General features: G+C 39.1%; 1 protein-coding gene across 4 annotated transcripts in view; it reads left to right on the top strand.

Annotated features, from left to right (window-relative positions):
* The window catches only part of camkk1a (calcium/calmodulin-dependent protein kinase kinase 1, alpha a), a 114,290-nt gene extending 100,670 nt beyond the window's left edge, over positions 1-13,620 (top strand). For 3 of the 4 annotated variants that reach the window (XM_053485536.1, XM_053485534.1, XM_053485535.1), the window contains exons 15-18: positions 3,089-3,217; positions 4,402-4,505; positions 12,394-12,441; positions 13,129-13,620. In XM_053485536.1, coding sequence (XP_053341511.1) covers positions 3,089-3,217; positions 4,402-4,505; positions 12,394-12,441; positions 13,129-13,216 — 369 coding nt within the window. In that variant the 3' untranslated portion in view covers positions 13,217-13,620. The remainder of the gene's footprint in view (positions 1-3,088; positions 3,218-4,401; positions 4,506-12,393; positions 12,442-13,128) is intronic. The other variant, XM_053485537.1, reaches the window with a different exon arrangement.
* Positions 13,621-15,247: the final 1,627 nt, after the last annotated feature.

Genomic DNA, 15,247 nt, shown 5'->3' with positions numbered 1-15,247 from the left:
CCAAGACATTTTTGTCAATTTCATGCTCCCAACTTTTTGGGGATGGCCTCTTTCTGTTTCAACATGACTGCACACCAGTGCACAAAACTTGACTGGCCAGCACAGAGTCCTGATCTCACCCCCCCCCCCAAAAAAAAAAAACCTCTTTGAGATAGATTAGAGGAGAGACTGAGAGCCAGTAATTCTCATCCAACATCAGTGTCTGATCTCACAAATGTGCTTCTGGAAGAGGGGTTGAAAATTACTATAAACACACTCCTAAAGCTTGTGGAAAGCCTTCCTAGGAGAGTTGAAGCTGTTATACAGTAGCTGCAAAGGGCCAACATCATAATAAACCCTATGGATTAAGAATTGGATGTTACTCATATGCAAGTTCATATGCATGTGAGGGCAGGTGAGCGAATACTTGCAATAAACTGTAGTGTCTGTTGTCTCACGTAAAAGTCGTTGGAGAGTTGTCTGTGATCGTCACACGTTTCCTCCTTAACCTAGTTGTGCACTAGTTGTTTAGTATAATTTTTTTTTTCTAAAATCATAAAATATAGTCTAACAGTCTGAGATTTAGTATTGTGGCGTTTTGTTGTCGTAGACCACAGCTGAATATGATTCCAGTGAAAGTAGTTTTGCAACTTGTTCTCCGCGAGCAGTGTTAACATTAGTGATAAGTCTAGTGTTAATGATTACCTTTTAAAACAGACACGAACATTTGGTCAGCGTTATGGATGTAGCCAAGTACAGTGTCTCTGTATTAATTGATCTTAAGCCAAGGTAGACATGGTGTACTGCACGTTATTTCTATGTTGATTTGATGTCAGAGACAAGGTACTGGTACTGTATTTCAGAAGACTACTCCAAGTTGTTGAGTTGAAATTGCAACCCCAAATAGGAAGCTGCATCAGCTTGAATAATACATTAGAGGACATCTCTCAAATTTCCGCATAATGAGCTGCAAAGCTGTCCGATTATAACTGTGAATCCATTTGTCTTGTAATTATTCAGAAGCTGTGAATCTGTTTCTGTTTTAAAGCTCTCATGTGCCATGGTTGTCTGAGAGTGTGTCGACAGTGAAGTTGCCAAAATGTGAAAATGTTCCTTCTGGAGTACACTGGGAGATTGTTTATAAAGCTCTTTTCCTGTTTTGTCACGTTGGACTTTTTGTCACATGGAACTGATTTTTAAAACCTTTTACTATACTTTTATTTAAAAAATTGTAAGTGTAATCTCAAAATTTTCATTCTGCAGAGATGCAAGCGATGCACTCAAGGGTAATGTTCAAGTGTATGCAGCGTGGGATTCCGGTCAGAACCAGAACCAGACGGAACCTTTTGTAAAGTCAGTCTGGATGAAAGCGTCTGTAAAATGCCTAAATGTAAATGTCTTGAATGAACATATACAGGGGGGCGTTCAAGTCAAACAGGGACTTATATTTGAATAGTGCACATGTTTTAAAGAAGGCCATACGGCTGGGAATGATTGATCCTTGCTAAGGTGGAGTGGAGTCGTTTCTGTGACCATTCAATAAGTGGAACACCTGATCCTTGAAAATGGATGGATAACTTGTCGCCAACTTGCAGAAGAGACGCATCTGTCTGTGACAACTGTACACTTAGAAAAACTATTATAAACATTTAAAATGGTAGTGGAAATAGTATATGAACCTTGGGAAATGATAACTGGTTGACACCTCCCTGGGAGCAGTGACCTAAACCAGGCATTTCCTGTAGCTGTGCCCTCTTCAAGTCATTCCATAGCATCTCCATTGGGCTGAGGTCTGGGCTCTTTTGAGATTTCCAAAAGGCAGTTTTAGTTTTTCCTGAAGCCATTCTGTTGCTCCGGGGTTTTGGGTCATTGTTCTGTTGCATCACCCAACTTCTTCAGAGTTTCAGCTGATGTACTCACATTGTGCTGAAGAATTTTTGTTACACTTCAGAATTCATCTTCCCTGCTGCCCTGATGTAGCAAAGCAGGCTCAAATCATGATGTTCCCTTCACCTTACTTTACAGTTAAGATGATGTTTTCATGATGATATGCAGTGCCTTTTTTACATCAGATGTAGCTCGTTCCAAATAGTTATAGTTAGTCCTTAGTTTCAGCAGTGCACAAAACATTCTTCCAATATCACTGTGGAGTGTCAATGTGCTCTTTTGCAAACTTCAGCCGTGCAGCAATGTTCTTTTTAGCAAGCAGCAGCTTCTTATGTGGTGTCCTGCCATGGACATCCTACTTGTTCAATGTTTTATGTACTGTAGACCAGTGGAGGAAGACGTCTATTCAAAGAGATGTTATTTACTGTGTCTGATTAATTAAATCAGGTGTGCTGGAAGCAGGGAAAACACTAAAATGTGCGGAGCAGGTGTTCCTCCAGATCCACCAGGGTTGGGAACCAACTACGAACACGTATATTACCCAGTTTTAATGATGCCTTCAAATCTTTGTCTGTCATTTGGTGGTGTTTCTTTACCTCATTGAATTGAGTCTTTGTTGTGCTCTTTGGGGCATTTTGACTGGGCGTTCACTTTTTGGTAGAGTAGCCACAGTACCAAAGTGTCTCCATTTACCCAAATGTAGACTGCTGACTTTGTAACCCTTTCCAGCTTTGCGTAAATCAACAATTCTTGCTTGTAGATCCTGTGAATGCTCTTTTTGGTGAGGCATGGCTCACATTAGTGTATTCTTCTTGTGCAGACCAAACTCTGTGGTTTTTAATCAGTCAAAGTATCTCTAGTCTAGACCTCCAAACTAATTTACTTAACAAGACTCCAGGTATGCCATCTTTGAGGTTATTAACTCAAGGATTCATATACTTTTTCCATTTGCATTATGAGGTTTTCATGGTTGTTTCCAATAAAAAATTATTTAAGGCACATTATATTTATCATTACTCTTGACTTTTTAGGACAAATTAATGCAGAAAACCACAAAATCCCAACAGGTTCACATACTTTTTCTTGCCACTGTACATTTTTGCACTGTGTGCTGTTGTGTGTGTTTGTATTGGTACACTGCTGTCTACAGTAGCTAACAAAAAAAATCAATAAGAGAGGATCCAATTGTATTGATCTGTATTGTGTTTGCATGTGTCTATAGCTGGACCCCTGGGTCACACAGGACGGCACTGACCCCCTGCCTTTAGAGGAAGAACATTGCAGTGTGGTTGAGGTCACGGAAGAGGAGATTCAGAACTCAATCAAGTTTGTTCCCAGTCTGTCCGCTGTGGTAAGTGATTCTCTATATAAAAAAAAAAAAAAAATACAATACAAAAGCCATTAAAACTGGCGAGACATCAGGCAGCATTGTAATTGCTCATTATAATTTCATGACATTGATTTCTTGGTTGCACTAAATGGTGCTCCCAGTTAACTGTTGGCACACGATAAAAATATATAAAATACTGTAAATAGGAAATAATCGAATGCACTGGATCAAGTTATTTTATAAGACGCTCGATAATGTAGCAGGAGGCATGTTATTGAATTAAACCAAATGCAGGTGCAGTGATTTAATGTGATTTAATTATTGCATGAAGAAATACTGTATATTGTAGGACATTGTGACTGGTTCTGCTCCACACAAAATATACACCAATCAGCCATAACGTTTAAATGCCTTCAGGTTAAAGCCACTTAGGTTTTAGGTTTCAAAACAGCTCTGACCCCGTGAGGCATGGACTCCACAAGACCTCTGAAGGTGTGCTGTGATGTCTGGCACCAGGAGATTCGCAGCAGATGCTTTGATCGCTGTAAGTTTCAAGGTCAGGGCCTCCATGGATTGAAGTTGTTTGTCCAGCATGTCCCAGGGATGCTCAGTCGGATTGAGATCTGAGACATTTGGAGGACGGATTAACAACCTTGAAGTCCTATTATAGCCAGCATTTTTTTTTTTTGCCAGTTTGTACTACCTTGGCTTTTCTGTTGGATTTCACCAGATGGACAAACCTTAGGCATGAATGAGCTTTGGGTACCCATGATCCTGATTCCAGTTTCCTGGTATATAACTGTTAGTCAATGTTTTTCAATTGACCTACTGCAATGTTATTGCTGATCATTGTATAATAATACTTCTACTATGAAGAATACAGCTGCTAGACATTTGCCCATACAGTGTCCTTATGGTCCGCTATGTTTAAGTCTAGATGTGTACGGTAGGTGAAGTGAAAAATTCAACTTAAGCTGAAGTTATAATATCACTGATGACATGCTACAGCAATGTATGGTTTGGGATGTACCTATGGCGAGACTGTAACACAGACCCTCTGTTCTTGCATCCTCTGGAAATCTTACCTTTTATCTTATCTTTAGTGATGTTTGTGATTGTTGGAATAATTGCTTAAGACCAAAACCTATACCGTACTATAGCCATCTATCCATTGTTTTTTATCCATCTTTCGTTATGGTGAATAGATTCTGGTGAAGGCCATGCTGCGGAAGCGCTCTTTCGGGAATCCTTTCGAGTGCCCCAGCAGGAGGGAAGAAAGGTCCATGTCTGCTCCAGGCAGCCTGCTTATGTGAGTTCACCACAGCACATACTGTAGTTCTGCCCTTTCTTTCACTACTGGCTATGACATCCACTCAACATCTAACAAGGGCCTATTAAGGTGATCTGTCAATCAACCCGCAGCATGCATTTATTTCTTCACTAATAAGGATGGAATGGTATGAAAAAATGTGACTGTTACAGTACAGTATCCTGTCTAGGATTGGACAGATGTGGGCTTTGGAGCCTAATTTTTTACAACATACTGTATTATGTAATGTTATGTAAATTATGTTTTTATAAAACATGAACATATCTTCTGCCTGATGTATCACTAATGGTGTATAAACAATCATCTGTCTGTCAGATAGACGAGCACAACAGTGGCGCTACGAACAGATGTGTATTCAAGCCTCCTTCACAGTTAATAACTCTAATTTAATATACTGTAGCAGTTTAAACTATGTAAAGTTAAAACTATAATGGGTTCAGAAATGACTCTGATATTCAGACCTCTTTGGTGCTAATACTGGAAGATGGTGAGTGAATGACTATATAGCATACAGTTATAGAAGGGAATGATTTAGGCACCCATATAAGGTTCCTTTTGAGTCAAGGTTTTTTGCTTTCAAGGTTTCTTCTTTTATGTTGTCTCAGTGGGTTTTTCCTTGTAAGTGTCCCGTCTGGCTTGCATATTCAGGATACTTTTATACGAGGTGGCTCAGGTGTTTACGGCTCTGAGTTGCTGATCAGAGGTTCGAGGGTTTGAGCCCCACCATCGCCAGGTTGCCACTGGTGGGCCCTTGGTCAAGAACCAAGTACCCGTAACTTGCTGAACCTGTACCAGTAACTTACAGATTGAATAATCTGAAGTGTGGCGTGTCCAACTGAAAAAACAAGAATAAAACAATCTGTGGTTGCTATGTGATAATAACGTTGGAAAATGTGCTTTTCCTCTCACTCCCAAACCCCTTCTCTCTCCTTGGATGATTATAAGCCCCTCACTTTACCATTTAAAGAGCTGTACAGGAGGGCTACTCTAATAACCTCCCATTACCTCAACCTCAACTTGCTTACATGCGTTACCATAGTAGCATTCTTGACATTTACCGCTGGTCTATTCTTCTTTAGCATTTCACGTTGACAATGCAGAGTGCTCTCAGAGCCCTTCCTGAGTTCATTTCCCCTCATGGTGCCCTGCAGAAGCAATCCTGACTCATGGTGTGTCAATTATTTATGTCACTTCATTTTTTTTTTTTTTTTTTTTCAGTGGGCTATTTTTCTAGCCAAGATTTTGTTTTTAACAAGGCATGAGAGAAGCAGGCATGTGAATGGATGTCTGGTGAGAATAAACTCAGTACATGTCAGGTCCTCTGTATTTCCTGTCTTCCTTGTTAAGATCAAATCTCCTGCTCACTCAAACTTGCTTCATTTCTTGCTCATACTTTGTCTTGCTATCTCATTGAGTCTGTGTTCAAAATGACATGCCTGTAGTATATCCTAGTGGCAACCTAGCACTTCAGCGTCCGGGTTCGATTCCTGCCTCGGGGTCTGTGTGCGTGCAGCTTACATGTTGTAAGCTTGGTGAGTTTTCCCCCCGGGTGCTCCGGGTTCCTTCCACAGTCCAAAGACATAATAATTAGGCTAATTGACATTCCCTAATTGCCGGTAGTGTATAAATGCGCATGTGAACGTTGACACGCCACGGACATTCCATGGGAATAAATACAATGGTAATCACCATGGCCCTCATGGGTCTTAGTTGAAGTGCAGAGGTTCCCAGAGGGATGGATGAATGGATTATCCAGTATATACCTAGCTCTAGTGTATTACCTATACAACACTTAGTTAGTGGTATGCAGTATAATTCAATTGTGGATGAGGTACTTTCATATTTACCTTAGACAATTCTGTGCAGACTTTTATTTTCTCCCATTCACAGTGTTAACTGTTTTTAAGCTCAAAATAATCCACTGAGACAGCTGAACATATTTTCAAGGCAGGAAGTTTTGACCTTAATTTGAATCAACATTGTAAAATGGCACAGCTAGCATAACTACGTCCTCTTTCCTTAGTCCCGGAGCCTAAGCTGTCAAAGCTAGCTAAGAATCACAGGTAATTTAAGAGAAAAGATTTATTTTATGGTTAGGTTTATCTCATTTATCTAGACCACATCTGTCACGCAAATAAACAAAACTACTGTATCAGTGTTGCTAATCCTTGATTATTAGTATTAATGTCTTGGCATAGATGGGAAAACTAGCAACTAGCCATTAGTCATTGAATGCTTAGCTGCTTTCACTGTATTTTATTTACAATCAATTTTATTTACAATAACAAAGTGATTTGACTAATATATTGTGGAATATTTAAGCAATATAAAAGAGGAAGTGCTGTTGTGCTGATTATCTTCAGCCGTATCACAGTCATGCAAAACCTCAAGTAAAATATTGGTTTAGACAAGAGTTCTACAAATGCTATTTATTCTAAACAGATTGTAATTAGTTTGGTGATTTAACCATTTATTTTGCTTCGTCAACACATACAGTATGGCTGGCAGAACTAACTAACCGTGACTGGCAGAGCTGGCGGCCGACAATTAGCGACCGACATTTAACGTAATTAACAGGGGTGGAAGAACTAATACAGTACTGAAAAACTACTACACTACTTTACTGCTATATATTTTCACTTATTCCGCTCTAGAATATAAGCTAGCGTCTGATTTCTGGGGTTGAGTCACAAATAGTGTTAAATGAAATGCTAATGTGCTTAAGTTAGTGAACAGAACAACACAGGCGGTTCAAAGGTAATTGGGAATGATGTACAGTGGAACCTTGGATTACGAGCATCATTTGTTCCGGAAGCGGGCTCGTATTTTAAAACATTTGTAAATCAAATACAATTTTCCCATAAGAAATAATGGAAACTCAAATTATTCGTTCTACAGCTCAAAAAAAATGAATACATACTAATAATTAAAAATATATATAATAATTTGGGTTAATTGCACTTCACCTTTAAAAAAAAAAAAGGAAAAATAAATCCTGACAGATAAGTGTGAAAGGTGAAACAGAGAAGGAGAGTGTAAATGTATCTTTAACCTCTCTGAGACTTTTTCGCAAACACGTGTGTTATAATAAACAGTCCATGCGCACTGTAGACGCACGCACACAAAATAAAATATGTTTTACACACAATTCCGCAGCACGAGAGAGAAAAAAACATTAGCTCAGTTGTAATCACATGACAAAAACAAGAAGCACATGCATGCTACATGATACTCAGTACTTGTAAACCAAGACTTATTCGTTTTTCAGAATTTTAGAATTTCAATTCAAAGTCAGAATTTATAAAAAATCTTTGTTTGACGTGTGGAACACTCGCAAACCGCGTTACTCGCAATCTGAGGTTCCACTGTTTGTATGTAGTTTGTGTTCACACTTGTAGTTTGTTTTTCTTGATGATACATCAGTTTTGAATTGCTAGTATAAAGACCTGGTTTACTCAGGGGCCACAGTGGCATTTTTTTTGTCGGACCAAAAGACACAACAGAAGGCATGTGTATTATGAAGAGTCTATAAACCTTAGCGTTATACATTGTAAACAACTCAAGCATGGCTTCAGATGCTGAATAAATTGGTCACTGATCAAAACCTAATGTTTTTTATTGTGAGACATCACAAAAATAAATAAATATCCATTCGTGAACATTTCACAAACGGTCTGGTTATTGAACGCAGCCCTGATGTGCTATCATGTTCGCTCATGCACTGTCATCTATAGTAAATGTCCTAAGATGCACATTAAATGTGACAGTTCATTTGGCAGTGTTAAATTTATTAATAACATTAGGTATTATTATTTTTATTTTATTTTAAGCTTTCGAAATTCGTCCAATGGCTGGTTAACTGCTGGTAAACGCACATGAAATAGCTAGGACGTTTTTTCACTTCACGTCCATCCAAATGCTGCCTAAGTCAGTGAGTCTATCCCCACTCATGGGATGTTTCTCGTCCAATCAGATTGCTCGGTCAGAACTAAATAACTGTTGGCTACATAACATATCACACAGGTTATTTGCTGTATAGCAGATACTCGTATTCTTCGCATCTTGCATCCTGGTACATTTGCTTATGGTTTAGTATTTACAGTTTGAACAACATGCTTCTTGCTTGTGCTTTTCCTGCCTCTCTCGTTTACTCGTTCTCTCCTTCTCCTCTTCGCTCCCTTGTCTCTCTGCGGCAGATTGACGGTTAGCAGTAAACTCTACTCCCCCTCTGCTGCATGCAGCTCATCAGAACATTTTACCCAAGGACAGCAGGTAGACGCCACATGGCGGGATTCTCCTCTCCTGTCTGCCAGCCTGCACAGCCTCCCTGATGCTCTGTACCTTTCTCTTACCGACACTTTATGATATATTACCTGTAACTGTCAGGATATTTTCGATTAACGTGGGCAGCACAGCGGGTAGTGTTGCAGCTTTATAGGGTTTTATTCTGAGCTTATTGCCTTTATATTTTTCTCAGGTGTCAGTTTCTTTCTTTTTACTGTCTAACAATGAGCCTTAGGTGCAATGGAAATTGTAAACTGCATAAAGATTGTAAATGATTAGTGTGTGTGTGTGTGTGTGTGTGTGTGTGTGTGTGTGTGTGTGTGTGTGTGTGTGTGTGTGTGTGTGTGTGAGAGAGAGAGAGAGAGAGAGAGATGCTCTGTGATGGATTGTCATATCATCCAGGGTGGATGGTTCCTTGTTAAGGACTTTTATGGTTTGAGTTTGCTGTACACACTAAAATACATAACACTTTTTTAGCATTGTGTTTTTTTAATCTTTTCGTATACATGCAGTATACAGTATGTGTGATTATCATACACTAGCAATTCACCATGTTTACACCGTACTGAATAAATATATAAACCTGTTTACTCATAACTCAGGGGGTGATGCTATCAAAAATCATTCAAGCAAAACCTTTTTTTTTTTATGATTTAAAGAAATGAATCTGTCCTTAACATTGCTTATGTTTTAGTGCTATTGACTTTTCTCGGATGGAAGAATTGGTGGTTATTTGTTGGTGCTGTAGTTCTGTGGGTGTGATGAGTAACTGGAGTTAGCGATTACTGTCTTACTCCAGTGTTGGAACAATAAATAAGACACTCTGTGAAGAATAAAAGGAGTATAGTTCCTAAGAACAGCAGTGGAAAGTCATTCCCTTATCGTTCATCATTTGTTGTTTAATTCCACAACTGCCCTCAGCCTTCTACTGTATAAAGGAGTGGTAAGGATAAGTCTTTATGTTCTTTCCTCTAAATGACTTGTGCCTGCAGTCGCTCAATAGTTCAGAACTGACATTCCTACAGTTTTGTACCCGAGCCTCCGATAACAAAAGTGGATTTCATGTTAATTTCTGTTACAGTATATTGAAATTCCAGCCACCTAACACACAGTATGACTTTAGATCAAACCCTGATATTTGTTAATCACCCAGATGGGGATGGGTTTCCTGTTGAGTCTGGTTCCTCTCAAGGTTTCTTCCTATTGGACAAAACTTTTTCATAACACTTTTTCATAACAAATTTCCATAATGAGTTTCCTTTATATTACAGTAGCTCCAGGTGAATGAACCGAGTGGACCACAATGTAGAACCGATTAGCTACTGTAACTTTGCCACATTTCCGCCAGAACCACCTTTTATTATACATTCAATGTAAGTGCTTACATACCAATCAAGATCTTGCTAGCTGTCTTGTTCTGATTAGACTAATCCATGAGTATTTCCACCTTAATTATTTGTAATGGATGTGAACCATCCATACAGAAATTGTTAGATCGAGTAATCCAGTCACATCCAAAGTGGCATCCATGGCACCTCACGTAAAGCTTCACATATTTAGTAATCTAGTTTGCTGGTTACTTTTTTCCTCATTACTTCTAAAAATATGTTCTAATAGGAACTCATTTGTAAAAAGGGAGAAAAAAAAACAGCAGTAATAGCCTTGTAGGAACAGAGAGTTTATGATCCAGTTCTCTGCATATTAGTGGATTTTCTCAAGGATGTAATAACATCTTCAAACATTTTAGTTTGCTGCTGAAGAGGCAAGAAGCAACAGCTCTCCCTGGTGGAGAATTCATTTGTAGTGCATGCCTTCCTGACACCGCTGTCCAATTAAATCTCTTTCGATGCACCAGATTTGCATCTGATTAATAATTGATTCTGTATTATGTATACTCTTGCTGTGTTGCTCTCATTAACCTTTAACACAAACATGTCTACTATGTGGTCACTTTCATATTTGTAGTAATAAAGTAAAAGGTATGGCTATGTTTAGCGTGGCTTTGATTTCTGATGTCCACTATACACTACATAGTAGTGATTCATGAGCTTAAAACTGGTTTAAAACCCTAATATCTCACTTTTTATATGGTTCTCATGCAGGTTTAGAAGTTTACTTAAAAAGTAAGGAATTGAAATACATTTTCAGTCAATGACCCTTCAAGAGAAAATTTGGATGTTCTGTTGTCATTGTCACCTTTGTCACCTTGGGTGCACAGCCCTCTGAATGCAGATCACATTTTCCTCTTTTTTTTTTTTTTTTTTTTATGAAATCAGCAAAAAGCAGAAACTCAAAACATGAACAGTATGAAGTACACTACTGTATATGGCAAACGTATTCGTCCAAACCTGTTCATTATTGTTTTTGAGTGTTTACATCAGACTCTGTATCCCCAGTGAAGGACAACCAAGATATCTTGGACAATGCTATGCTACAAACTTTGAGGCAACAGTTTGGTGAAGGCCCTTTTTTATTCCAACAAAATTGAGCCCCAGTGCACAAAACAATAATTATAAAGTCATGGTTTGATGAGTTCCATGTAGAAGAACTTGACTGGCCCTAACACAGAGCCCTGACCTCAACCCCATCGAGCACATTTGGGATGAATTGGAATGGAGATTGCAAGCCAGACCTTCTTGTCTAACATCAGTGCCTGACCTCATAAATGCTCTACAGAATGAACATGTGCGAGTTCCCACAGAAACACTCAAAATCTTGTGAACAGTCTTCCAAGAAGAGTGGAAGCTGTTATAGCTGCAAAAGGGGGACCAACTTTAAAATACAGTATATGTATTTGGATACAACTTCATTGCAGGTTTGTCCATGTACTGTAGTGTAGGTCCTAAAGGGGACTAAATATGAAAATTCACTCTTACAAAAAAAAAAAAAGAGTTTGTAAGATATTCCCTATTCTGACCTCATATAAGAAGAGGCCCTGCTCTTGCTTGTTGCTCAGCTCTGCTGTTTGACTGGAGTGGCTCAGCAGTAACTCATTAACAGAAACACTGAAACAGCAAATATGGAGGAGGAGTGAAATAAACACAGTTTAAGGTATAAGAAGTGTATTGTCTTGAAGGTGTTTGAGCTGGGGCATTATCACACACTTTGGGGGAGTTCTGAGACCTGTGACCTGAGACCTAACTTGCTAAAGAAATCGTAATATATGGGACCTTTAAAATGGTCTGGATTTTTGTTATAGGGAAAGGGGAAATATAGAGAAACTAAAGGATATTAAATGTATGCAAAAATGAAAGACAAAGAAGTTTTTAGGTTTTATTTACTTTAACTGCTCCGTTTGCATGATGTGGAAGATGTCCAGCGTTTCTCTACCTAATCTTACCTTCTTTTTTTCTGTTTTTCTTTATTTAAACTCAAGCAGTTGTCAGCCCATCATGTGAAATTGGAGCTGTTCATGTGAATGCTTTATCAACCAATCTCTTTTGACAGAAAAGAGATTTTTTTTTAAAACTCTTTTACTTCAAGGGAAACAATTATGTCCATCCTATTTGCTCCCCCACTTCCCTATCTGAGAATTTCTGACCTTTAACCCCTTTTTACCTCACTCTGTCTTTCTTCACTGCAGGGACTCTTGGCCATTTCGTCCCTCTCTTAAACTCCACCCTTCTTTAAGGTAAAGGTTTGATGTTAGCTGTGGGTTGTGATGTTTTTGATGCTCATCCTGTCCACCGTGTGACATCCGTCCCCCAGTTTTAGCCGTGTGTTCATGTGTTCAACCCAAGCTACAGTACATGTGTTTTCATCTTTCTCTCAGAGATCATGTTGTGTCTGATAGTGAATGTTGATGTCTGGCACAGAGTGATGTTTGATTGTGCTCATGAGGTCATCACTTCATTTATACAGAAAGAGGGTAAAGGTGTCTAACTAAACACTTTTTTTTATTTTACTTTGAGTTCATTTTCACACCTGAGTTTTGTCTTTGAGGATCCGGGGCCCCTTGTTGTGGTCAGTGGAGTGGACAAAACATTTGATATATAAATCGACGCATGTTCATTTCTGTTCATTTACTGTAAAAAGCTAAAAACCTTTATATATCACAGCAGCTCGCTGTTTGTAGGGAATCCTACATGATTCCATTTATCAAAATAAATAAATCATTATAATAAAACATAAATAATAATACCTGCATGTAAAACAATGACATACTGGATTTCTCCTACCGAGCCACAGTTCAGAAAGAATTCTACCAGGCAACCGTAATGAACTCGAGTGTGAAAATGCCATAAGATTGCTTAAAACGGTAGGATTTTATTTACAGCTTACTGTATCATTTCAGTCTGTGTTTTTGTCTTCTTTTTAGAAAAGGTAGCACTGGAGAAGCTGGACGCGACGTAGAGCTCGAGGACCTGGATGAAGATGAACCGCCCTCTTCTGATGATCACTCATAAGTGTATGCGCTTATCAGACAAAAGCTCCGCCCTTTACTCATTCCCATTGTCTAGACAGACCTAAATCTGTAACATCAACAGTCACATCACGAAAGCTACATTTGCGAATGGTTCAACCATACATTTATATATATATTCCTGAATGAAGTGTCTTATTTCTAAGCTTTTCGACGCGATCGGTTTGGCCAGATGTACCTTTCTTTGTGACGATACCTTTTTTTCTGGATATTGCTCCTCCTCCTCCTGCCACACCCACTGTGCAATGCTACTTCCCTACCACCGCAATGCTGTAAAGAGGGAAAACCTCTCATATGGACAGAAGTCTAAGACTATCTAAGCTTTTTTTTTCTTCATGCTCTCAGTATGCACGCTACCTTTCATCCTTCGTGACTCGAGCTTGAAAATTTCAAAAAAAAAAAAACTTATTTTTTGGACTTACGACATATGATAGAACGACGAACAGAACATTAAAAACTGTTAATGCATTGGATGGACAGCCAGAGAACTGAAGAACTCATTTTAAGGATCATGGCTCGAGCATGTCGCTAGAAAAGGGAAAGAAGGGACGAGCAGCGTTTTGTACATATGTAATGTAATTTCAATGTTGTCCTGCCTTGTTATGCTTTGCATACTGTAATATTTATTGTACACATGGCCAGTTTTGGATACACACACCTGCACACAGAAAAGCACACATTTAAGAATAGGGCTAACATGCAAATGTTGGAGGGCTCCTCATTTGAAATGCGCGTCACGCATGCACACACGCGCAGAGCAACAGTACAAATCACTAGCACATCGGATGATTGTGAATGTTACAAATCCTCCATTAAGACTGTGGTAACACAGAAACCATATCATGTGTCACAATGTGCTTTTGTCACCCAACACAGCCAGAATGTGTCATCATTTTCCGAGTCTCGCAACTCGAAGCGGTTTATTTGTCAGCAAGAGATGCTGACGAGAAACGTCTGACAGCTTGCCTGTCACGATCGCGTACATAAACACGATCACAAGTCACCCGAGTGTGTGTGTGTGTGTTTATGTGGAACGCGAGAGCATCTCTCTCGCTCAGGGTAGGCAATCTGAATGCAGTGATTAGCATCAAGGGCGTTTTTTTGGTTTTTTTTTTCTCTCGACGTTAACATCCTCCACGTTGTCCTGCATTACGTTCAAACACTATTCGCTCTCGGTCAGGAAGATGAAATGGGTTTAACAGGAATTGCAGGCTGCTGATTATCAAACGGTTTTTAATTGTAATTTCAAAAGGATTTCATGCAATTAAGAAGCAATAATTCCGTTTCTGATCGAATGAATATTGCAGTGATGTCTCTCGATGGTGCCAATCAGAACAACTGCTCATTAAACAGCGAGCATGTTTTCTCAACATGATTTGTTTTATTGTAAACTGTTAGATTTCTGCATAATTAAAAGCAGCCTATTAATCCCGGTAAATATTATCTGGCACGCGGAGGGGTGGGGATGGGGGCTGGGAGTCGTTGTCAAGCTTTTAACAGCCAGGGAACTTCTCCACGGTGATGATGGCAACGCCTGATCCTGTTATTGGAATATGAAGTGCTGCATCTGAGTAATATGAAGTCGTACTGTGTGTTAACTTATTTATTGACATGGTTAATATTTAAGCTGTAGAGTTCAATTCAGAAGGTGCATTAACTTAAACAGCTTTAATATTAACGAGATAATTTATTTTGTAAGGGCTTTCCGAGGTTAACTTTTCCCGCCAACATATTTGAGGAGGTTTCCCTTTGTTTCTGTACGTTTCCGATAATTAACTTCCTACTGATAAAGGTGCCAGTGAGACCTCATTCCTACCTAATGCAGCAGTGATTTAGTCCTTAAGCAATTAGTCTGACTTTCTCTCCTCCTCATCCGCTCAAACAGAACAGCTTCCAAAGCTTTAGCTTTAACGCTGATCCCATGGACAAGGCCGTTGTACTCGCGGTCTCATGCAGTAAATTGCAGGCTACTGTAGCTGATTCGACTTTGTCTTTTGGAATTTAAATTTAAAAA

This window comes from Clarias gariepinus, chromosome 24, assembly GCF_024256425.1.
Source record: "Clarias gariepinus isolate MV-2021 ecotype Netherlands chromosome 24, CGAR_prim_01v2, whole genome shotgun sequence".
Taxonomy (NCBI): Eukaryota; Metazoa; Chordata; class Actinopteri; order Siluriformes; family Clariidae; genus Clarias; species Clarias gariepinus.
The sequence above is the reverse complement of the archived record's forward strand: the minus strand, read 5'-3'. Positions and strand labels throughout refer to the sequence as shown.